Genomic DNA, 25,196 nt, shown 5'->3' with positions numbered 1-25,196 from the left:
GCTGAGTGGTTGCTCGCTAACAGAAGTCACTTGTACCTTTTATCCTGTCAGACTGGGTTGTTCAGCACAGACTTCTTCTCTCTGCAGATATACTGAGCAACACCACCGTGTAGTGCGCACTGATTACGAGGGAAGGAGCAAAGCGAGATGAAAATCCTCCAGACAGTCAACGTTAGCTCGACTCCTCAACCTTGACTCTGTTCTTCAGAGGACTCCTCTTGGTGGACTGATGTCCTCTTATGTTGTGTCGCTGCCGCGCCATGTCTCTTCAACGTTTTCGCTTTCCCTCCCAGTGCTTTTGCTCTCCATTTCCACCTCCACCGCCTGAGCTCTTTGCTTTCCCTTTTCCCTCAGTGAGAGTCAAGCAGAAGCAGACGAAACTACGTGGTTCCGGAGAATATTTTCAGAATAAAATATTTGACGATTTTAAAGCAGCAGTGGGCAGAAATGGAGCAAATATCATTAAAGGGACTGTTTTGTAAGAAACAGAAATGCTTGTTAACAGCGACACCTGTGGCCGTTAAGTCTACGAAAGTCAGCATCGGCTCGCGTTTGTGCAACGCTCTAAATAGACATGAACGAGCATCGCTCAAAACAGTGTGGCGACACACGTCAGCTAAAACCACAATATCACTCTATATTTCACCTGCTTGGCAGTAATGTTAGCTGACCAGACGAAGGTCTCTCCATGAATCACTGCTGATTCTAGTGTTGGCTTTTCCTGCTTACGCCTCCCGACCGCGGCCGGAGGGAACAGGGAGACACCGACACCCGGTCGGAGACGATAACGTTACTCATTGCGGAGCCCCGTCACTTCACAAGACACGGAAAACCTCTGTTGGTCTGGAGGAGCCGCAGCAGTTATTTCTGCACAAACGTCCACTCGACATTCACTAGATATTCTCAGAGCTAGGAAGTCTTCTGCAGTGTGTAGTGTGCGCGCATGCACGTGAGGTGGAGCAAGCTGAGTGAAGGCGAGCAGAGGAGCAGAGTACAGCAGAGACTCCGGCCCTAGAGACCAAAGCTACGGTCTACCCCGCGTACTATGACCGCCGCCAACACTGTTTTGCAAGACGGGCTTCACTAGATATAACTTTGTGGTTTTGGTGCTTCCCTGTAGTTTGTGTTGGAGTCTTGTCTGAATAGCGTAGCCACACGCGAGCGCGCATGTGCGAGCGCTCATGGGACACCGACCCGGGTGATTTATACATGTAAGAAGTTACAAACAGTTCATTTAAAACAGCATTAGGAGGTGGAGAAGTCTAGTTTTCTCTCAAAGCACTTGAATTACAATATGCTGAAAGGTTATTATGTATTTTTTTGCCCCAATGATGCTAAAAATATATTCTGCCTACTGCTGCTTTAACTTGTTCGCTATTCATAATGTTGTGTCTTATTTTATTTTGAAAAACAAAATACGCACAACTTCCGGTTAGCTTGCAGCTTTCCTGTAGTTGTGTTATAAGTGCTGCCACTATGCGGGTAACGGAGTGTATGTCGCTTGAATTGACTGTGTGGCTCTCTTGGAAAGCTTTGTACAGTTTATAAACCACCCACTCTGATACTTTCACACCGCTTTACTCACCGGGGCTCGACATGAACGAGAGAGGGAGCCGAGGCGTGAAGCTGTTGTTGATGTAACGTTGGTTACCGCTCTCTTGACAACACTGTTCACCTTTATAAAGCGTGTCTCTGTGGGTTAAACCAGGACGCTGTTGTGTTCACAGGGCGCCCACACCGCCTGCTCTCCTGCGGCAGACAGTCGGTCTAAAGCCTCATCTAGTTGGTGTTTGTCTGGCTCTACACTGTTGTCCTCAGACGGCCCGGTTACACCGGCACTAACGGCCGTGACGCAGAGGCACGTGCGGACTGAACGCGTCACGGCAGGCTGCTGTGAACATGGTGATCCTCACACAGACTATAATAATAACCATGTACATCCTCACACAGACTATAATAATAACCATGTACAGGCTGAAAAACATCATACAAATAGCACATTTGTGTTTTAAGTCAGGAGCTCAATGAATTAATTAAATCACCATGGAGTGAAATAAGGTCACTGAGCCAGAGCAGTCTTTTTTTGTCTCTTGCATTTTTGTATATCAGTGCCTGATTTGTTTTGGATTAATTGATCTATTTGTTTTTCTATATCAATTAAGGCAACAATGGGTAAATACTCTAAAAGAGCTTGAAGAGATATATATATATATATATATAAATAGATTTAATTTTATTGTTTTACATTTTATTTCTTTTACTTGTGTATATTCTTTTTACTTATATATCTATTTTTTTGTATATGTTTTCCTGTATCTATACTGGCTTATTTTATATTAATATTAGGTTTATTAAGCTTCTTTGTAGCAAGAATGTTATTATTGGGGACGTTTTTGAATGTTTGTTCTGTTGTTTAAAAATGAACAAAAAAAATATAAATATAATATTGGAAAAAAAAAGAAGAGATTTATTTATTTACTTGACCTCAAAAATAATTGTCACCTTCAAGTAACAGTGGAATAAAGTATAGAGCAAAGTCCAGGTAAAGAAATTTGGATAAGTTTGCAACAAGCCCCAAATTCACAGACTCAGAAACAGCAGGATGCTCTGACCCAAAGCTTGTCGTGTCCTGAAGAGCCCCCTTATTGGTTGTTCTCTGTTGCTATGGTACCAGACGTCGGATGCTGAAGTTACCATGCGCGACTTCTATGGAAGTATATAGTTGCAGTGATGGAGAGTCAGTGGAGTGATTGATGGATGATCATCTCTGCACAACTGGACCTACTAATAAGTGACTCACACACAGCCACTCACATAGTGTGTTTGTGTGTGTCAGTGAATGAAGAGAGAAATAAGAGAGAAATAACCTATAGGATTCTCTTCCTTTTTCATGACAAATGCATTGTTTTGGAAAGAAAGTGTGTTGTGCATGTAGGAACCAGGTTTTGCTGCAGGCACAAGAGGACATGGGATGTGTATTTGGGGCGTCCTTGTTCATAAATTATCACCAAAAAATTATGCAAAAGTCACAGTATCAAACAGTGTGCCTGTAAGATGTTCAAAGAATCCGTGCCTGAATCTTTTATTTGTTGAGCGATTCAAATAACTTAAAAAATGAATGAAAGTAAAACAGCAATTCTGGTTTGATTGTCATACTAACGCTTTCACAGGGTAAAACACCCGGATTCTGAGAGGCTGATGATTTGAATATTGTCTTGACCCACAGATGACCTTCGTAATCCTTCAGTTAAAATGTGGAAAATAACCAAATTATCACCTCTATACCCCCGCGACCCTGAATCGGATAAGCGGTTACAGATAATGGATGGATAGATTATCACCTCTGTGCTGTGTTACCTGTGCCACTCATGCCGTAAGAACCAGACCCGAGACAATAAACTTCAACACTATTATTCATTAAATTACATAACCCCCACACTCAAAACAGGGACACAAATCCATTTTGCATAAAAAGGGACCTTGAATGTTGGCAACGAGACTCACCGACATTTTTCTTTCTCTGGTTTTTGTTCCTTTTTTTCTTTTCTAAAAACAGAATCCATCAAATATTGCACAGTAAAAACACATAAAAGTGAAAAACATCAGAGATTTAAAAAGAAGAGTCATTAAAACTTTCATTAGAGAAAGATACAGACACGTTTCCTACTTTGGAGAAAGTGGTATATGATGGATTGGTCTTTTTTTTTTGCATCTTCTCCTGTTTTGGCCCGAGAGAAACAGATAAAAAAAAGGCTTCACACGTGAAATTGCACAACTGTTCTGCATGAGAGTCCTGTTTCTGTCACCGTGGAACATTTGGCAAATGCTTAGAGACTTCAAATCCATAGCACACACACACACACACACGACTCTTCAGATTAATCCAATGATGAGGAAGAAGGTGCGTGTAGTTCATCCTTCAGAAGGCTTTGCACACAGTGAGCACCCCCAGCATCCTATGAGGATGATCAGACTCCATGGGGTTTCATCCAGCTCCAGCCAGCTCAGTATATCAGCACTGTCCTGCATAGAGATCCAGAGTTTTGTCTCCTCTAAGTGAGGCCTGGGGATCCAGTGGGCAGGTCACAGTAAATCCTCTCCTTGTTAGTTAAGTTTGGCACTAATGCGTATCCACTGGAGAGCCTGTCTGGTGTACTGGACAGCGTGAGCGATGCTACTGTGAAGAGTCAACGGCCCAGACAACGTATTCAAGTAGTTGAAGAACTCTGGAATGAAAGATGGACACAGTGCTCTTAAAACATCTGTAGTCATGAGAATTTAAACAGATTCATTTGACATAATGTGGCTTATTTTCATGTAAATCTGTGTGGCTCAGATAGGGTGACCAGGTGTCCCACTTTACGAGCGACATGAAGCAACACAGTTCATGTGAGTCTCACAAGAAACGTGCAGCTCAAAAAGAGATGTGCCGATCTATAGATGCATTCGGGCACAGCAGAGATGTTACAAGATAAGGGGTGGAATAGAAATGTTTATTATTTAAGTTAGATAGACATTATATCAAAACTGTACACTACCTCTCAGCCTTGGTAACGTGTCCCACATTGTCCCACACAAACATACTCTTTGTCCCACATTTGGTTTGTTGGGATCTGGTCACCCTAGGCTCAGAGGAGCTTCTATACCTTTATTCTCCTTTGCGAGGTTGTCTGCCACCTCCCAGTAGTCGTAGCTGTACAGGACACTGTTGGTGATGTTCAGGTGGTTTGCTGCCATCTGGTGGATACGCTGGGGAATGCTTATGAGAGAGGGGAAGGCGCTGCCCCCGTGTGAACCCCGACCGAGGTGTTTGGCATTGGGTGAGAGCGAAGAAGGGGGTGCTCCTGTACCCCTGGGAGTGAAAGCACATGTACAACAGAGTGGTGGTGATCAATAAGTGGCTGGAATGAAAGCAAATTAATTAAAACAGTAATATAAAGTTATTATCCACCTACTTCCCAGAGTCACTCCAAGAGGGTGGTGTAGAAGGCACTTTGGGAGAACTCTGTAATGACACCAAACCCAAATGTTTACCAGAAATTCCTCTGTGTAAATGTCTTTTTGTAAATGCCAAATCAGACTTTTTAGATATACCTTAAAGTAGTCCAGCAGAACTTTGGAGTATTTTAGTGCATGGTCCTTCTTTAAACGAAACATTTGCCAGTAAAGGAGGGCAAGGCATCGGAAACTGCGGACAACACAAGTCATAGAGACACTCAGACGGAATCCACAAATCATCCTCAAAATGCAGGTCCTTCGCCGGTGATGATAGATGTGGCGTAAACAGAGGAAATGACATATACGCACCACAGAACCGCCAGCTGTTTGTCTTCCTGTCTCGCCCCAGGGCCGGAGTGGCTCTTCAGCCTCATTGCGTACCTTAAGACACAGAACTGTTAACAATGGAGCTGCATTGCGTGCATATGTGTCTGTATCTGTTTTTGCATGAATGTGCAATTCACCTGATTAGCTCCACTGTCTCTGAGTACATGGTGTAAGGAGACTTGTCCTCTAGTGGCCCTTCCTCCATTGCTTTCCCGCATTCCATGAAGGAGAGAGCAGCGTCAACATAGTTCACGGCCTTCCCCAGCTTGTCCACCTGGAAATAAGACATCCAACATAGGTAAAGATGGGAGTAAATATTAAGGGAATACTTTGATATTGTAACCATAAGTGTCTAAAACAAGCAGGAATTAGCTGAGAAGGTCTTCAAGTCTGTGCAGTAGAAAGATTTATCCCCTTCTAACAACTGTGTGGCTCCACTCCTTCATTCATGTCCGCTTCAGTCATGCCAGACCAGCTAGTTCAGTGGTTCCCAAACCTTTTCCTTCAGGGACCCCTTTTCTATCATTGAGTAAACTGACAACCCCTGACTAATTACATATTTTAAGGATATGTCATATTATATTCAGTGCATAACAATAACAGTAAAGAACAACTGATAAACTGTACAATTAACTCAAATAGTGAATGCAATAACTGCAGGAAGTTTGTGTAAAACAACCTTTAATGAACAAAATTTGAGCAGATTATTTCCTGTGAATATTGCATGAGAGTTGAGTTTTCCTGTTATTTTTAGGGACTTTTAATATAATTCTCTGTATTTGGGTATTTTTTTTTTTAGTTTTTAACAATCATACATACTTAATAGGCTTCTTTATTGACAAATTCCGTGTTTTCTTCTCCCTGACGCTTGGCCATTGTTCTATCAGCTCTTTGGTTGTTTTAACTGCGTACTTTTCTAATGCAGGACGAGGCTGTTTAGCAGAGAGCGAAGGCTCTGTATAACTTGTGTTCAGGTCTTCATCGTGCCATTATCCTGTTTATATCTTAAATAATAATGGATGGCATAATGGAAATATTAGATTTAAACTTTGGTTTCTCCCTGGGGAGATATTTCTATTTTTTAGGAGGCAGCAGATATCTGTGAGGTCACCAAATACTATTTAGAAATGCAACCCATCGTTAGGAACACTATGTGACCGAATCACTCAGTAACGTGCAGAGATCACAAATGGGGCTAGTCCCCATCAAGAAACAATTTTGCATGTTTTTGTAATTCTAAACAAAACCCAGGTGATACGTAGATGTACCATTGTCTGGCTTGCTAGCCAGCAATAAACAAATATGAGACAATTTTGGAGCACTTTGAATGCGTATATTTTTACTCATTAGTCGTTTCCCCTTAGCTCTCTGAGTTTCTGCGGCAGGGAATATATTCGTGTTCAACCACTTTTGCTCTGGAAACATACCACATAGCTCAAGAATTCTAGGTGTTATCATTTATTTAGGGCCCTGCACCAACATAACAAAAATTGCCTTTTACCATTTAAAAAATAAATCTACAATAAGAGACTTCTTGTCTCAAGAAGATGCAAAAAAGCGTGCGTATGAATGTATCTTTTGGACTCACCATTGCGTCGGCACGGTGCTTCATCCTTTTAGCTTCATGTAAGTAGTACTCAGCGTGATGCGGACTAAGACGGACAGAAAATTAAATAAATGCAATGCAGTCGCGGTGTTTTATGTCACCAGTAAGTCACAACACATAGATGTCTGGTGAGTCTAACAAACATAAAGCAGAGTGGGCTATGATGTGAAGCTCACGTTTCATTGTTTGGCACGGTCCCCCTGTGTCCTGCAGGGCCCCAGGACTCGGATGGTTGTGGTTGGGGCTGTCTTGACACTTTCACACATTCCACCTCCATTTTGGGCTGTGTAGTGCACAGGTGAAGAAAAACAGGTGAAATAAACCAATAAGGCTGTGAGGAACGGTGTCGGAATGATAAACAAGTACTTCAATGTATCACCTTTATAGCAGAATCTCTATTCTTGTCTCTGCTCTTGTGGACGTGATGCTGCTCTGATGTCTTTGTTTTCAGGGGAGGCTTGGTGGACTCTGGGCTGTCGGACAGTGGGGACAGAGGAGACAACGGCCTCTTGCTGTCCAAGTACTCCTCCAAGTACCTGCAAGTGCACACACCCACATTATGTACATTAACAAACACACAATGTAAATATACAGTTAATACACTTATTGTATTTGTGCATGCAGTATGTTTGTTTGCACACGTGAGACAAAGTGGTTTGTGGTTTACCCGTTGTGTGTGGTCTCAGTCACAAAGTTGCGCTCAGCTGTGTGAGATGATGACTCTGTGTGGTCCGAGAGGTCATTCGCATGAGGAATACTCCTCTTGCTTTCTCTGTGCGACACGCCATTCTCCAACTGGCCACACACAAACACACATGCTTTTAAAGAATGAGCCTGTATCAGTGCTTACATATTCAATGGGGCTGTCAAAGTTAACATGATAGTAACGCATGAACGGAAAATTTGTTTTAACGCCACTTATTTCTTTACCGCATTAACGCAAGTTGCGATTTTAAAGCTATAGAGTGAAGATACTGGTATCATATGAAACTAGAAAAACCTAAGGAATCCATCGGTACCAACCGTGTCATACTGACTTGTTGAAAAGAAGGCAAAATAACGCTCCAAACTTGCGCTACATTTTGGCGAGGAAAAACTGTCATGGCCATTTTCAAAGGGGACCTTTACCACAGATAAGTAAATATATATATACAGTATATGTTGTCTACCTTGCGTTTCCTTTTGCTGTCTTTCGTCACAGTCTCAGGGACATACAGGTGTTTCATCGCTTCTCTTTGCTTGTCCTTGGTTGATGAAGAAGAAGAAGGAGAAGAAGGGGAGGGTTTTTTAACAGTGGAACTAGTAGTGCTGTCCGGGACCCTTTTGAGAAGACAGAGGTTAATCTGCACCACCAGATTTCGAAGCCCTCGCTGGGAAGGCGCTGTAGCTTTTTCGGCCCGCCCGTAAGGGACCAGGGTGAAGAGTTTTTGCTTCCCCTCACTCTGCTGCCCCTCAGTGGGATTACTTGAGGTGGGTCCTACGGGGTGCACCACCTTGGGCCTGTTGGCGTCAGGCCTGCCCGGGCCTTGTTGCCCTCTCCTGGGGAGTCTCTTGTGCGAGGTAGAGTCCGCTGGAACTTTGGTGACCGGAGCCTGATATCCAGACTCTGAATCTGAATTTGAAGAGGAGGAGGCGGAGGAATATGGCCAGTGAGGACGTGGGGAACGTGATGGGGGAGGTGATGGGTCTCGCGGTAAGTCTCTCTCCTCCTCACTTCTCCCTCCCTTTTTTGTCCTCCCCTGGTGGTGTGAGTCGTCTTGAAGGCGGTGTCGCTCGGTGTTGGTAGGCGGTCTCTGTTTGGCTTGGTCTGTTTGCCATTCGTGTCTATGTTGCTGCTCTCTCCTTCTCCTGTTCTCCCTTCTTGCTGTCTCTTCTCTTCTCCTCTGCTTCTCTATCACTCCCTCCTCCTCCTCCTCTTCCTCCTCTTCTTCTGCCGAACTCTGGATCCAGGGACGTCTCAGTAGCTGCTCCTCCGCCAGCCTCCTGTCTTCCTTTCTCTCCTGTCTCCCTTGTGGTTTTTCCCGATGTCTGTCCTCTTTTCTCTCGTGTTTTCTCCCCTCAGCTTGGGTCAGACGATCTTCTCTGTGTTCCACCTCCTGCTCCTTGGACTGGGGTTTCTTCTGTGTCGGTTTTGTATGGTTAACATGCACAGGAGTCGGGGCTGTAGCCTCCGAAGACTTGGCCCTAGGTTTTAGACTGGGGTTTGATCTAGAGTTCAACCCAGTAACAGGATTAGTAGCAGCTTTACAGGTAGATTGGGAATGAGAACTGTGACCAGAGTTGGTTTCACGACTAGTGGGAGCTAAGTGCTTTGCTGTTAAGGTGGTGTGTTGTGAGCTAGATTGAAACGGAGGCCTGGGCCTGTGGTTGGATCTGCTACTTTGCTCAAAATGTAATGTGTGTTTGGCTTTGGGAGCCTCGGAGGGCTGTTTAAAACTTGGATGAAAGTTAGGCTTGGGTCTAGATTTGTGGCCTTGACTCTGGTTAGAGTTTAAAACAGCAGAAGCCTTGGGTTTGCTTTGGTCGTGGTCCTGTGTGGGTCGAGTCTTGGGTCTGTGCTGATGAGTTGGCTGAAGATGAGTGCTGTTTGTAGGCTTGCTCTTGGTGTCTGTGTTAGGCAATGGGGTAATCCATGACCTATTTTTTGTCCTGTGTGGATTGGTTGTTAGGCTAGGTTGTGGTCTGTGTACCTCAGGGAGGTGCCGAACCCTGGAAGGAGCAGGTAGACCAGGACTGGGGCTTTTCGGAGGGTCTCTAGGTATAGGGCTAGGGCTGCGGCTGGCTATCGGGCTCCCACATGGACTGGGGCAAACACTAGGAACCGGACTGGGGATCGGGCTGTGTCCTGGGCTAGGGCCGGGACTTGGGCATGTGCTGGCGAACGGGCTGGGGCTAGGGCAGTAGCTGTAACCAGGGCTAGGTATGGGGCTGTTGGTGTGGCTGTAATTGAACTGCGGGCTGGGGATAGGGCTTTGGCTAGGGCTGTATTCCTGAGTGCTGTCCCAGGACCTGGCTGGAGATGGGGCTCTTTGGGTGTGGGGAGAGGGAAGGCGTCCTGGAATGCTCTGGGAGGGATCCTGGTCACTGCTGGCAGATTTTTTCCGGGACTTCTTCAGCCATTTATCCAGCTGCCACTGGGCCGCAGAGGGGTGATCAGTCTTAAGAAAGCACAGGAGAAGAGAGATACAAATATTAATCATAAACTAGATAAGTATAAATGTAATCTTTTCTTAAAAATCGGAGTCAAGTATTTTCAACAAAACTTACTTAAAGTATCCAAAGTTATAGTACAGAAGAAAGTTCCATTTCATAATTATATATAGATTATATTATTGGACTATTATTAGAGATGGATTCATGTGTACGTAGCTTTTTATTACTGCAACTGGTCGAAAAGCAGATAATTTTATTATACTGTTAAGGAGTTCAGTCTCTAACATTTCAAAAGCCCCAATGTTATTAACACAATTATGGCTGTAATTGGTTCCTAGTATGAGTCTGTTTTTAATTCAAAGAAACCTGTCAAAAGAACTACAGTATATCTTGAATAAAGAAAATATAAGAAAGTATAAGGTGTCTTTCTTTACTTGATATTAGGAAATACTTGAAACAAATTGGTTTGCATTGAAAACAGGCCAAAATATACTTTCTGAGCTGGTAGATTTTTTAAAGAAAATAAGACTCAATTATAGACTAAAATGACGTGATAAGAAGGACATTTCTGCAGGGAAAATACAGTAAGTGTCATTTAAAAGGTGATCATTTGAAAGTTGAAAAGCCTTAACAAGTAGACTAACTTAAGCTCTTAAATATAAATATAAAAGTAGTGAAGTAGAAGTGTGAAGTAGCAGAAAAAGCAAATACTCAAGTAAAGTACAAGTACCTCTAAATTGTACTGAACTACAGTTACATTCCACCACTTTACACATGTCTTTTTCTGTACTAGTTCACAGATAACAAGGTGCAAGCAGAGACATTTAACCACATTTAACCATGTGACCAATGACACACGTCACATACCACAACATTCTCACATTGCCACAGAACATATCACCGACCCAGCTGCTATTAAAACAATTCAAACTCCAAAAAACACAAATCTGCTTTATGACTCATGTCTAAAAAAGTGTTGGTTCACTAAAAATTCCAACTGACATTATAACCTACTTCCAATAGCCCACACTGGTCCCACAGTCCACATCTGTGCTTACAGTAGCTCAACCCCCATCCAATTATGCCAAATGACTCACTTGATGTTTGCTTAACAACTGGCTTGGTAACCAAAAAATGAGACGAACACAAGCGAAAGCAAAAACAAAATGAAAAACTAAGAGATTACTCACGGCTGGAGAGCAAACTTCTTTCTCTCTCTCTCTCTCTCTCTCTCTCTCTCGCGTTCTCGTTTCTCTCTCGTCGCTGACCAGGAACTAAATTAAACCTCTACTCCTCAAGTCAAACAGTGACCCCCCCCCTCCCCTCCCCACATCCCTCGCCCTCTTTCCAGAAAAGACACTGCATCTCTTGTACCGTCTCGACTGCCCTCCCTCCTTCTTTTCTGTCCCTCCCTCTTTCTCTCGCTACCTGGAACTCTGGATTCGCTGCTTCCATAACTCCAACCCCCATCTCTTCCTTGAGAGACATTTAAACAGTCCACGTAAATGAAAAACACATGGTGAGCACCAGCCACCAACACCACCACTCCACCACCACCCCCAAACACACACTCCATTCCCTCCCTCTCTATAGGGGCCCAATGTAGTGCATGTTTAGTAATACAGTCCACTATGTGTTACAGGGCCTTCCATTCATAAAAGAGGAGCAGGTTTCCCCTTCATTCCCCACATAGCACACGTCTCAACCCCCACAATGCCCCACACCTCCAAAAGTCCATCATACCTACCAGCACCTCAGCACTAAGTCACCCATTCAGTATTTATCTAAGATAATGATATGTAAGTAGTCCACATTTTCTGTGTGCACTGAAAGCAAAGGTAACTCTAGTTGTAGATGTCAACATGAACTTGAGTCTTGATTACTTCCACCTCCCGAGGGCTTTCCTATTTAAGACTGGGCCTGTTGACATGACACCCAGGCACTAATTCCCAAAAGCTACCTCTACCCCTCCTCCTCCTCCTCCTCCTCCTCCTCCTCTCCAACTCACATGCATTCCTCATTCCTCTGTCCCTCCCCACACCTGCCGTCAACTGCCCCGAAGCCACCACTCCCTGCTGAGAATTCACCCGAGGGCTCACAACCAGAGGAAGAGACCGACATGGACAGAAAGAGAGCAGAAGAAGAAGAAGAAGAAGAGGCTGTGGCTCAGCGTTGGTACCTCTTTGCTGTTGCACGCCGGCTGCGCGTTGGCAGGCGACGCAGGATCCGGGTGAACGTCTGGGCTCCGGCTGGGGCTCCGGGAGTGGAGGCTGCTGCTGCCACCCGACTCGGCGGAGGAGTCAGAGCCCGAAGAGTCCGAGCTGGAATGTCTCACTCGCCTGCCATGTGTGTGCGCTCGCTGTGCTGACAGGCTGTCAGTTGACACACACACACAAACATCATAGAGGAGGTCAGCGTACGTACACAGTGGAGCACACACACACACACACACACACACACACACACACACACAGACAGATACAGTTGTTAGTCACACAATTTAACTTGTGTTTACAGACAAACACAACAAAGCTCATATCCACAATATGCACACATGATATTTGTAATAGAGTACCTGTGTCCATCCCAGGAAGCTGACTCATGAGTTGCCTTCAGGGAACACAAAACAAAAAGCAGACACTTATTATCCACAGCAGCAGCGTAGTGTGAACAGCTCGCTACACTCGATGTGTCACCTCTGCTGTCTTAATATCCTCAGTAGCAAGTACAGAAACAGTTCTTAATTGAGCGGCAGCTGTGCCAAACTGCATATGGGTGTGTGTGCGTGCACACTATTAAACACTACCAGAAAAACAGGCATCCTTCAGCAGGAGCTGCCAAACAATCCAATCATAATCTCTGCTTTACTTACTTAACGCAGCCTGCCTCCTCAAGCATGTACAACAACACAAAGACATGTCCAGCTTATGTCGAACTACTTAGTTTCTATTATTATGTCTGTGTCATGCCAAACATCTGGCCCATCCCACGTGGGATTAGAAGACACTGCAATCTTACAAAACATGCATCTTCTAGTAATAATTCATTTATAACATTATAAGTATACTTGCAAAACAAAACATATTTATGCAGTAAATAACTTCCACAAGCCTGCAGTTTATCCAGATGTTTTCCTCATTTCTCAGGCTTTCTCCGAGTAACTGGATATTATAAACGTTTCATATGTGAACAGCCAGCTCAGTCTTTGTGCATCATCCACATTTATAAAATCAACTTTTTTATATAACTAAAAGAGAATACTAATGTTATTATTATTATTATTAACCATTAATAATAAAGAAATGACTAACAATATAGAAATCTTCAAAGCACTTTGAGAGTCACCTACCCTCTGATTGTCATCATCATCACTGCTCAGCTTCAGGTCATCAGCAAGCATACTGTAAACAAAGAAACACACAGTGAGAAAAATGACGGATTGTCGTACATTTAATCGCTAGGGTTTTCAATATAGATGCACAGATCCAACTTTTTTTTCTTTCCAGGTATCTGCCGATGCCGAATTTCGATCCGATACCAGTGCTCTCTCTTTCACAAATTAAAAATCTGCATAAATCACTCTGTGGAACTCATTGCGATCATTTTATGTTAGGTAACATGATGCCAATTTGCTACTGATATTGACAAAGAAACTGTATTTTATGTGGATCCGTCACATCATGGCCGATTCCTGACACATTTAATTAAACGACAGTTCTGGCGCTGAGACAAATCCATCGTATCAGATTGGTGCATCCATATTTTTTAACATTTTTAAGTCAAGATGTTAATTTTCAATATTAAACACACTAAAAATAACAAATATGAATTTGATTGAAAAAACAACAACTTTGTCAGCCTCCAAAACAGTACTTAGTTATCAGTCGCTCAATCAAAGAGAGTGAAAACAGGTTTGCTTAATTATAGTATGCTCTCTTAGCAGGGATGGGCTGCAGCTTTCTTTTGTTTGGTGTTCTCTTTCCTCAGTTTAATTAAGTTTAATTGAAATTGCCGGGATTCATTTTTGACCTTTGTTTCAGTATACTTTTTGTTAATAAATGTCACTTTATTTTGCACTACCCTGCAACCTGGTTCTTCAACATTCCTTTTTAAAGCTGCCAAACCACCTCATCTGACCTTTATATGTTGTGGAGGCGCTACAGTTACATTCAAACACCTAACCCTTAGTTAAGATATGGTAGAACATGATTTGCATATCAGATAAAACTTGCACACCAGTTACAGTAGGTTTCAATTCTCAAAGGCTAACATTGTATTGTATCTAAGGTATTAAGATGACCTCTAACATAACAATAACCGATGAAGATTGGTTTAATTTTGAAATTAAACTACAATTTATTCAAATATCTGGTGTAAGATTCTGATCCATCCTTCATTCTGATACTGATCTCTTGTTTTTGTCTGGTTAAAACATGCAACTAAACACATTTATGTTCAGTCAATTTGTGAAAAAAAAATGCTCCAAATGTTTTGAAAGTGTTACATAACAAAGGCTGTGCGATAATGTGGAACATGCAGTTGGCTTGCAACGCTGAACATGTGTTTCACAGTAAAAAGAGGATGTAAAGAGGTAACAAACGGGAGCACATCGGTCTCAACTGACAGCTTTCAGGAATGTTGACTGACCTTTGACCTGACCTTTGCTATGTAGCCTGAAACACTGTGTGGACTGACCCTATGTGTCTTTTTCCCTTCACTCTCATTATAGCTTTTCCCTGTGGCTGTACAGACGACGATGTCCATGATCTGTATCTAATTTTACAAAAGTTGTTGAGAAGAAAACATAAATTGTGTGTGTGATATATTATATTGTCTGTGTTTGAGGACCTTCAGTGGATCATGTTTCCTCATTACCCACTTACGATTTGTGAGGTGCCACTCCAGGGTGACGGGTCATTCGCAGCTGAACATCCCCCCGACCTCACAGAGAGAGAGAGAGAGAGAGAGAGAAACCATATTTAAAACCAGGCAACAGACTATATATTAACCGAGAGCCAATTGTAAATTATTGCATATATCAGACAAACTTATCAGTCAGTGAACACATACTTTGTCTTTGTTGTGCAGTCGGTAGTTTTGCTTCCTTGGAAAGAGGGAGAACAAAAGATAGTGAGCACAAATCTCTATTTACACGGCTTAAAGAGCACTCCACATTTAGCATTGCACTACAGTATAACATTGTCGGACTCACGATGGACAGTTTAATAAAAAAGAAAGGATAAAAATCGATGCAGCAGAACCAGAGATATCATCCTCTTCATTCCACGCATTCTTCTTCCTTGTCAAAAACCTGCCGCCTACATTACCCAAAATGCAACTTGATTGCAGACAGTTTGCTTTGCAAATTCGGGTGTGTAAATGTAGTAACGGCAAATGTATCCAGAGCTTCTAGCCTCAAACAGAGATGAGGAGAGGGCTACAGAGGTCTGGTAAGATCACGTCTTTTTGTCTCCACAACTACAGATTTTTCAAATTTTCATACTTGTAGTCTTCAGCCTCAACCAATATAGCCTCAAGTGACATCACTTGAGGCAATGCATCAGAGCCGCAAAAGACTTTAGGCCTCGTTTCCACACAGATTTGTTTTGTGTCCGTAAGTCCGTATAGTATACGGATTACTCCCCCTAGTGTTCAACGAAATTTAATGCATCTCTTTACGGATGAATAGAAACACCACCGCAGATATGGGAGAGATGTTACTACATGGATATAAAAAAGTGATTTTATTTCGTTGAATTACTGTGCTGTTTTTCGACGTCCAGTCGTTAGACGAGTCAAACATCTAACGTTACATTTATTCTAAGTGAAAAAAGTTTGACGGCACATTTAGCTGACATTGGTCGCATGCTAGCTGTGTATAACATAGAGTGCATAATATAGTGGCTTTTAACAGACTCGAGGCAAATTAAGGACCAAAAAAAAACAACGTAAGGAGGAGTTTGGCAAACACATCAGAGATCACGGAGGTTCCCATAGGAACGAACGAACTTCCGGTTGATACGCATACAGACACAGAGCTATGTGGAAACGAGGCTTTATACAACTCTTTTTCATACATACTTGTAGTACTTCCCAAAGCCTGTAAACAGACTTTAATATGCAAAATCGGCGAAGTTCCCCTTTAATTATCATGTTAAACAACACAGAAATATAAATTACATACACATACCTTAGAGTTGTAGAGGATTCGTTGGGCCTGGTCACCCCCTAAGGCTTGCTGGGATGGCCAGGACTGAGTCATGTCCTGTGCAACAGAAGGGGAGGTCAAAGGTGAATTTGTGACATGCCACTGTGATTGATGTTATTCACATACGTCCTAAGTCTGTCATTTTTCTTTCATTTAAGACCAACTTATCTCTCCTATGTACACACACACAGTGCGGAGAGCCTCCTTTGACAGCTGACTCTTGTTATCAGCACTGTTCCTGCCCACCAGGGGGAGTGTGACTGGGTATATTAATACATACAGTATATTAGTGAGTGTCTAGTGTTGGTTGTAGGCTGAGAGATGTGTGTTACGTGGTTGGTGTGGGAGTGTGCACTTTGCAGTTACGTCAATATTTCTGTGCAATCATATTGTTTCTGTTTGATTGATCTCCAGCTGTATCTTTTTCCAGGTATTTCAAGTATCTGCTATATTTTGTTTCTATTTTGTATGTTTCACAACTCTTTTTTTCTTTTGGAAAGTGAATTAGTTTATGGCTGTGTTCACTCAGTGAGCAAACTAAAGACCCTGGTTCCATTTGATTTGTTTGTGAACCAATTACACAGTATGGGCTGAAAATATGATCTAATAAACCTTTTTAAAAAGGCATGATTTTGCATTCCAAGAGCACCGGTCTGAGTATCACCAGCCTGGGTTATCTCAAAGGTGTGCAGTCAGTGAACCAGAACACAAGACAGCTCATCAAAACACTTGCTGCTTGTAAGGTGTCTCTGGGGAAATGAACATAAAAACAACGTCAGGTGGCTCCCAATTGTATGCAGACTGCATGCAACAGTACGTACTTTGTAAGGGCAGCTGCAGTACATACTAAAAGTAAAAAAAAAAGTATGCAATTTGGAACGTAGTCATGGTTATTTCAGCACTATCACTTGTGTCTGCTTTTGCTGGGTTTTCTCCACTACACGCCAGCTGAGGTGGTCAGGTGGCTCGTGCCACGACAAGTAATCATCAGTACAGCTGTAAGGCCAACTAAAGAACACACAGTAGAGGTGAAAGTTATTTATCACTTTGCAGAATTCAGCTGATTGAATATTTTCGGGAAGAAATCAAAATCCATCAACCCTGAGCAGCCGCAGGAGACACTGATACAGTATCTGCACAGTCAACTTTCAGTCTACAGGTCCTTTGTTGAATCACTGCTGTGACAAACAGTATATCAGCTATTATAATGGTTGAAAAGAGGTCCAATCAGGACTGAACAGGGGATTATATTCTACAGGTCACTGATAGTGCTGAAATCGCATATTTTTTCTTTTTACTTTTAGTACGTACTGCAACTGCCCTGCATGCAGTCTGCATACAATTTGGACAGACTACTTCATCATAACATTGCGCCTTGACCTTTGACCCTCTTGCTCATATATCCTCTGTGAAGAGGATTGTTGGTCAGAATAGGCAGAAAAGCATGCTGGCTTGCATACTGCAAAATGTGACCAGATGCAGTAGGACGTTCTGGCATTTTTGGCATACTGCATTTGACATACTATGAATTGGGAGATACCAAATCTATTTCTGGCACACTAAGTAGTATGGGAATTGGAACGCAGTGTAAATTATCTTTTACAGAAAAATTTGGTAGACAGATTTGGTGAGTGATTAGTCATTTTCCTCACTTATTAAAGAAAAATGCTGAACAGATTTTCTTGCTTTTCTCAATTTCTTATCAAAGTTAATTGAATACATTTAGGAAAAATATGAAATTCAAAGACACCAGTTCATGCTCAGTTAACTTGCGATGGACATTATTTTTGTAATTTTACAGACTGGTGATAGAAAAGATATCCGCACACTTAGATCTATGCAGTATTCCACTTCATATATTTATGATAAAGTGGAATACTGCATAGATAGATAGAAGTGTGCGGATATCTTTTCAATCATCTTTGGGACCAATTGATTCTTACAGGACCTTAGCAAAGATTAACACAGGTGGAGCGGTTGTCATCCTGCATATGTCATTTTACAGATTAAAAGATTAGTGAATCATCAATAAAATAAACAATACATAATTGATTATGAAAATTATTGTTAGTTGTAACCGTATTCAACTCTTGAAGGCATTGTTACATTCAAATTTAGTTTTTACGGGAACGCCTGTCTGCCATGATCTCCCAATCAGTGTCATATTACTAAGTGTTTTTGAATGCAGATTAAATCCTGATGCGATATAAAATTAAGAAGTAAAAAAAAAAGGATGATGTACAATAGGCTTGGCAGAGGTGTGAATATTCTGAGCGCTTTTGAGTTAACAAAACAGTACTTACTAAAACATGATAAATTACAAATTACTCAAAGGGTAATTATTTCATATTTCACACCCTGAGGGAAGATTGAGGTGATGATTACATATGATTATGATTATACACCTGGACTATTGTGAAAATTGACCCCATTTCTTATTTGTTCACTCTGCACGGTACTCCAGATGAAACCAGCCACATGGAGAGAGCTTTGCATCCAAAGCACACTGTCTTTGCTCCAGCCCTGATTATAATCTCTGCTGATTAGATTGCCCGCAGTCACACTCAGACAAACCAGACCTCGTGGATGCTGCCAAAATGGTCTGATTTTGTACCATTCATTTACCATGTTAGCATGATCGTGAGCATGGGGGGGTTCAGTGTGTAATGTACCAATGTGTGTGCCGGTCACTGGGTGGGGGACGGCAGCAGCAGAAGCAGTGAGCAAGCTCTGGAAAAGGTCACGTTTTATCAGCTCGGAAGTCTGAGGATTTGTGCGTGTTATGTGTGTGAGAGCGGATCATAGGGCTGACCCCAATGCTTCGAAGCTTCGACTGTTGCCATTGTAATCGACCTCCAAATCAGTATTCCAATGCTTCGTTTTTTGTAGTATGTAATAACAATGTATAAATCCCTAAATAGCCCATGAAATAAGGAATAATACCAGATTATTCATATTCAACATTAATTATTATTAGTTATTCTCACACGGATATGGCTGTTTGTTATGTATAGAGGTGCGTGTGTGCAGTAGTGTGGCAGCGGGCGCTGTCCCAAAGCTTTGAATACCTATGAAAATTTCTCACAGAAGCTTCGAAGCCCAAAAAATGGTATTCGGGACACACGTAGTGGATCAGGATGTGTGGTAACAGACACCAAACTCGACTATAGTTGTTGAGGTCAAAAGGAATAGTTCAACATTTTGGAAAATATGCGTACATCGATACCACTCTCATGTCTGTACGCTAAATATGAAGCTACAGCCAGTAGTACTCATTTTAAAACACTGAATATAACATGTTGATTAGTGAGTTTATAAGTACTAGTATGCAGACAGAGCCAGGTTAGCTGTTTACCCCGTTTCAAGTCTTTATGCTAAGCTAAGTTATCCAGCTAGTGGCTGTAGCTTCATATTTAGTGCACAGACGAGAGAGTTGTATTGTTTTTCTCATCTAACTCTTGGCAAGAAAGCAAATATTTCCCAAAATGTCAAATAATTTCTTTAATGGGAGTCTGCTAGAAGGAATGTTTTCATGATTCATTCATTCAAATCCAAAATACACTCATGAGATGACACCTTTTTATGAACCTGGCAGGTTTTCTTTCCTCCGCTTCACTCTTGTCACCCTCTCCAGTAAACCCTGGAGGGCAAGTGTTTCCTCTCTCTGCTCATCCTTTCACTTCATTATCTCTCCTCCCTCAGTCGCCAAGGACACAGCCCTCACCCCTCTCCTCCTCCAACAACAACAAGGTCTCCCAGGTGGAGCCTTATATGTGTTGCTATCTTCCTCCCACCCTTCTCCAACCTGTTCTGTATCTCTATTCTTCTATCTGTCCCACACTGGTGACAGGACACATGGAGCAGTGATCCTCCGTCTTGTAAAACCTCCAGCATAACAACAAAAATAGGTAGAAACCTCAGGGCCACCTTGACACCTCGAAACCTTGATAAATTGATTATTCAATCAACATAAAATGTATCTACTGCAACTAAGTCAGGCAAACCTCCAAACATTCTCAGGTTCCCGCTTCTCCAGTGTGAGGATTTGCTGCTTTTCTCTGTTTTAATAGCACTATAAACAAGATAAATACTCTGATTCCAGCATCTCAAATGTTACGATTTGCAGCTTGTCTGTGTTTTATATTATTTTACATTGAAGATCCAGACATTTGTCACTATTTTCTGACATTTTATAATTGAAACGACTAATTGAATAACTAGAAAAATAATCAACAGACTAATTAAAGGAACAGTTTGGAACATTTCGGGGGATCTATTAGCAGAAATGGAATATATAATGTTTATGAATATGTTTTCATTAGTTTTTAATCACCTGAAACTAAGAATCGTTGTGTTTTTGTTAGCTTAGAATGAGTCCTTCATATCTACATAGGGAGTAGGTCCTCTTCATGGAGTTCGCCATGTTGCACTGCCATGTTTCTACAGTAGCCCAGAACGGACAAACCAAACACTGGCTCTAGAGAGCGCCTTTCACGTTTTTACGTTACCTGAAGGCCACCGTAGTTCTACGACACGCTTGTGAAACTGCTGTAACATGAGCCGCAGAGTGCAAAACCGTGGTAACGACAACCGCCGTCTGACTTCTGTTGCTCCTAAAGTAGTGTTATTATGGTAAGGATGGCCTCTGAGGGAGGCAAACAGCGTTACCGTGGTTTTAGCACTCGATGGCTCACATTACCGCAGTCTTGGAAAGGAAGGAGTGAGCGGAGGGGTACGCCACAAATCCTACACACTGTCCCTTTAATTGTGAGTTAGTTCAAGTCTTATGCGCTGCTGATGTTTCTTCTTCAAAGCAACAATCTGGTCTAATAATGACTGTTTCAAATGGCTCAAGAAAAATATATAATTCTTTAAAAAGCAGAAAATATCACCAATAATATGACTCAGTACATTTAACGAGGGATGAATCTGAATTATTGCACACGTTCAAAGTCGGTTACCGCTACGGTTACCACTATTACTTTCAATAATGAAAACAAAGTCAAGGAATAAAAAAAAAAAGAAAAGTAATTCCTTACCTCCAGAATATCTTTGGCAAAACTGTTGTGTTGGCTTCTTGTTACCTGTGCAAACAGAAGAAAGGAGGTGATGCTAAATGAGGAGAAAGTCACAGGAAGTTAAGATTGACAGATGACCAGAGGGAGTTTTGTGACACTTCAGAACAACAGTCCAGCTATCAACTAGACGAGCACATGGAGAAAGAGCTGTTGTTGCACACAAACTATATTTGAGCATCTAAAGAGTGTGTCTCATCTAAATTTCAGACTTACGCAAGTTCGACAGCAAATATAGCCGTGCACACACGCACGCACACACACACACACACACACACACACACACACACACACACACACACACACACACACACACACAGCTTATAGACTCATTCATTTCATTGCTCAAAATGTGAACTTTTCGGTCTCCTTCACAAAGATAACAATACATACACACACAAAAGAAAATCACCTTCTGCACTCTGCTTCCCGCCTTTTTTGCTGCAACATTCACAACTCTGTGTCACACTTAACTCTAAACCTTACAGTCTCACACACACTCACACAGTCATTGTGAGAGTTGAGAGGACGTTGAAAGCTTGTTGATGACTCACATCTTAGAAATCACAGCTGCAGATGATCAGACGGATGCAGATTCTGTTGCAAGCAACTTTCTGTTTCCATGCGTGTTAGGCAACCCCGCTCTCCCTCCCCCCACGTTTCTCCCCGTTTTCACAATTCAAATTCACCTCGTTGGCACAGAGGCCAAGAAACCATGTTGCTCAAGCATTAAGATAAAGAACACATACTCTACATTACTGTGTGCATAGGTGCTTTTGTATTTACGTGGGAGTGTGTTTCACTCTGACTGTGAGTTTTGTCCTTTAGTTCCTCATTCATAATAGCATCCACACCCATTATATTTGTCAGGTTTGGTTTTGGTTGTCGTTTTCATGGTTCTGAATTTCTACGTGGACCTCATCTGCTGAACACTGATACTGTCTTTCTACTGGGCTATAGACAACATTTCTTTTATACATTATATTCCATTTCATTTTGGGGATTTGCTTGTTTCTTTCGCTCGTGTCTTCTGTGCCATCTGTGCAGCATAAGCATGCACAGTAAAAAGAAAATGTGTGTGTAGTGCAGCGTGCGTGTGTGAAACTGTCTCTTCTTGCATGCATGACTCACTAAGGTCAGTGTCTGAGTGTCTGTACTCTAAGCCTGCGGATGGAAAACAGTGTGTGTGAAAACTGTTCAAATCATTACAGCCACAAGGCAGCTATGGGGCCGTAGGCACTAAATGAAAAACATAAACACAGACAGACAGTATTTTACCTCCCTGTGGCGGGTGCACCAGCAAAAAAAACTGGCATGCTTCCTCAGTTTACACTTACACGTCCATTAGTGTGGATATTATCAAGTGCAATGTGTTTCACACGTCCATATACCTAGTATAGCACCACAGGCTACAGCTCTGGTGCAATACCCTGATGAGTGAACTCCCCTGGGGGGCCAAACAAACCACAACCCATCATAACACCTGCAACAAGCAGCATGTAAGGCTAGTAACCACCTGTTACATTCTTAAAGTATCAGCAATTACTGAAGTTATGCTCATTTTCAGCTTCTATTCAGCACTTCCATCTATGTTGAGCACCTTTACGTAAAATCTGAAAACACTTTTAATCTGCAAAACTGAATCTTTATGAAGACAAAATTCACATTTTTGATGGCCATAACTTTGTAGTCATGAGTCCAGTTCTCTTTTGTTCACACCCCATCCTTTAACAAATACACAATATTCCAACACAATTAGGTTTTCTCCAAAAATCATGTCTGCCATGATCTCCCAATCAGTGTCATACTACTATGTGTTTTTTAATGCAGATTAAATCCTGATGCAATATAAAATTAAGAAGTAAAAAAAGAGGATGATGTACAGTAGGCTTGGAAGAGGTGTGAATGTTCTTTAAGTAAAATCTAAAAACACTTTTAATCTGCAAAACTGAATCTTTATGAAGACAAAATGCACCACTCTGCAGGAATTAATCCTCTTATTATATTCCAGTATTCAGTAATCTTTACAAATAACATGCAGATACTCAATTTAGTGACTTTAAACATACAATGCAAGAACAATATTTTAAAGATTCACTCAAGCAGCACCCTCTCTCACCTGAGAATATGCGCATCTGAGTAGAAAACAGACAATGGAAAGTTCCCCTTTGCCACCGAGAACAGTAGGCATGGTTCCTGGATGGTCAGTGCTCTGCTCCGGACTCCATGCCACTGAGGACCCGCGTTAGGAGCAGCGGATGCGGGCTCTTCACTGCCTGAGTGTGTGTGTGTGTGTGTGTGTGTGTGTCACCGGCGGAGACAGAGGGCGATGTAGGCGGGCCGGTAACGTCAGAGATGACACACAGGCAGCTCCAGCAGGGACATCACGACTCATCAGAGCGCCCCGGTTCATCTTCATCATCTAAAAGGCGTGAATTAGGATGTCAGAGCTGCTTAATACACCTGCGAGGGGACACTCGGTGATGTAGTAAGTTTGATGACATCTGGTATGATTCATAAGGGCGATGCTATGAATTATGGGGCCCTTAAATCTGCATTAGTGATGGGAATTCCGGGTCTTTTTAGTGAGCCAGATCATTTGGCTCAGCTCACCAAGAAGAGCCGGCTCTTTCGGCTCCCAAACTGCTCTTCGTTTTTACCACTTCTGCCTTTTATAATTCAGCAAAGTTTAGCGCTGTTTTGACCTTTGATTAGTATGTTTTGCGCATATATCACTTAAATTATTCAATATAATTATAATAAACCTTATAATTTCCAGAATACCATAATTTTACATGCAGTAATGCATGTATGCATTTTTACACCATCAGTCACAGTCAGTGCATGAAGTGCCCGTGGCGCGGAGAAGATCGTCCTATCATTCTGCCTTGAATTCATATAAAAAAAAAAAAAAAAAGCTTTTAGACGGGAGCCGGCTCCTATCGTTCACTTAAAAGAGCCGGCTCTTTGAGCTGGCTCGTTCGCGACTGACACATCACTAATTCACAGGGGCGATGCTATGAATTATGGGGCCCTTAAATCCGCATTAATTGATCTTTTTTGTTGGCCTCTTGAGGGCTTCGCAACAAACCGTAAACACAACGGCTAACTGAAGCTAATGTGTTAGCAAACAGTTGCCTGACACAGCTATGAGACACTGAGCAACATTAAAGGTCCCATATCATGCAAGTCAGGGCACGTTTCCAAAATCAAGAATTAAGTCAACATGGAGGAGAAGTCCTAGAGATTTACTTAAAGTCCAAGGCAACTGAGTAAAATCAACCTGCTCAGGAGGACTGCATGTTACGGCCAAAAGCCCCAGAACAAGCCGGTAAGTGGACCTTGAGCTGAGTTTGTTTTGTTAACAAAAGATTGATATATATATTACTTAGCTTGCCCCTGGGCTAGAAGAATGTTCTCGGGGGACTTATTTTGGTTGTGATTTTCACTGTTTGTATTGTGTCCCTCTCAAGTGAAGAGTATGTAGTGTATAATTCTATGTGTAAAGCCATATAACATACATATTTAAACTGTAAACTGTTTAACATAAACATGTCAGTGACCAAGAGCATATTGTGGGCCAATGACAAAATCTGATCATCTCTCCTTCCTGCGTCTTGGCCTTGTGTGCTTGTCCAGTCCATTCATTATTCTGCGTAATGCATTCTGGCCTGTGAAGTGGCTCTGGATTGCATGGATTTCGCCTTGTCATGATAAAATATGAGCTGTCTCCCTGGTTCAGATGGCTCTGGGGGGGAGGCTGACAGAAGACGGACACAAAGATACATACGTATATACAGTATATACTGCATTCATTTGATGGACCAAA

At 42.1% G+C, this 25,196-nt stretch overlaps 2 protein-coding genes across 4 annotated transcripts in view; both read right to left on the bottom strand.

Moving 5' to 3' along the window:
• Nucleotides 1-661, bottom strand: part of rev1 (REV1 DNA directed polymerase) — a 15,220-nt gene extending 14,559 nt beyond the window's left edge. Inside the window, exon 1 of one of the 2 annotated variants that reach the window (XM_074658872.1) lies at nucleotides 37-661. The gene's annotated coding sequence lies outside the window, so the exon portion shown is untranslated. The remainder of the gene's footprint in view (nucleotides 1-36) is intronic. The other variant, XM_074658871.1, reaches the window with a different exon arrangement.
• Nucleotides 662-3,400: 2,739 nt separating this feature from the next.
• On the bottom strand, nucleotides 3,401-23,657 carry aff3 (AF4/FMR2 family, member 3). Of its 2 annotated transcripts, XM_074658869.1 has the most exons (19): nucleotides 23,487-23,656; nucleotides 21,332-21,376; nucleotides 16,275-16,349; nucleotides 15,155-15,188; nucleotides 14,968-15,025; nucleotides 13,434-13,485; nucleotides 12,660-12,694; nucleotides 12,264-12,456; nucleotides 8,101-10,089; nucleotides 7,599-7,726; nucleotides 7,311-7,467; nucleotides 7,108-7,214; nucleotides 6,914-6,977; nucleotides 5,463-5,599; nucleotides 5,308-5,379; nucleotides 5,095-5,188; nucleotides 4,956-5,005; nucleotides 4,647-4,852; nucleotides 3,401-4,226 (listed from the first exon to the last, which is right to left on the bottom strand). In XM_074658869.1, exons 1-19 carry the CDS (start codon nucleotides 23,556-23,558, stop codon nucleotides 4,105-4,107), a joined length of 3,690 nt encoding a protein of 1,229 aa, XP_074514970.1. In that variant the 5' UTR covers nucleotides 23,559-23,656; the 3' UTR covers nucleotides 3,401-4,104. The 2 variants fall into 2 exon arrangements, with proteins under 2 accessions (XP_074514970.1, XP_074514971.1); XM_074658870.1 differs by lacking the exon at nucleotides 3,401-4,226 and having other exon boundaries at nucleotides 4,714-4,852; nucleotides 4,952-5,005; nucleotides 23,487-23,657.
• Nucleotides 23,658-25,196: the final 1,539 nt, after the last annotated feature.

This window comes from Sebastes fasciatus, chromosome 14 (genome assembly GCF_043250625.1).
Source record: "Sebastes fasciatus isolate fSebFas1 chromosome 14, fSebFas1.pri, whole genome shotgun sequence".
NCBI lineage: Eukaryota > Metazoa > Chordata > Actinopteri > Perciformes > Sebastidae > Sebastes > Sebastes fasciatus.
The sequence above is the reverse complement of the archived record's forward strand: the minus strand, read 5'-3'. Positions and strand labels throughout refer to the sequence as shown.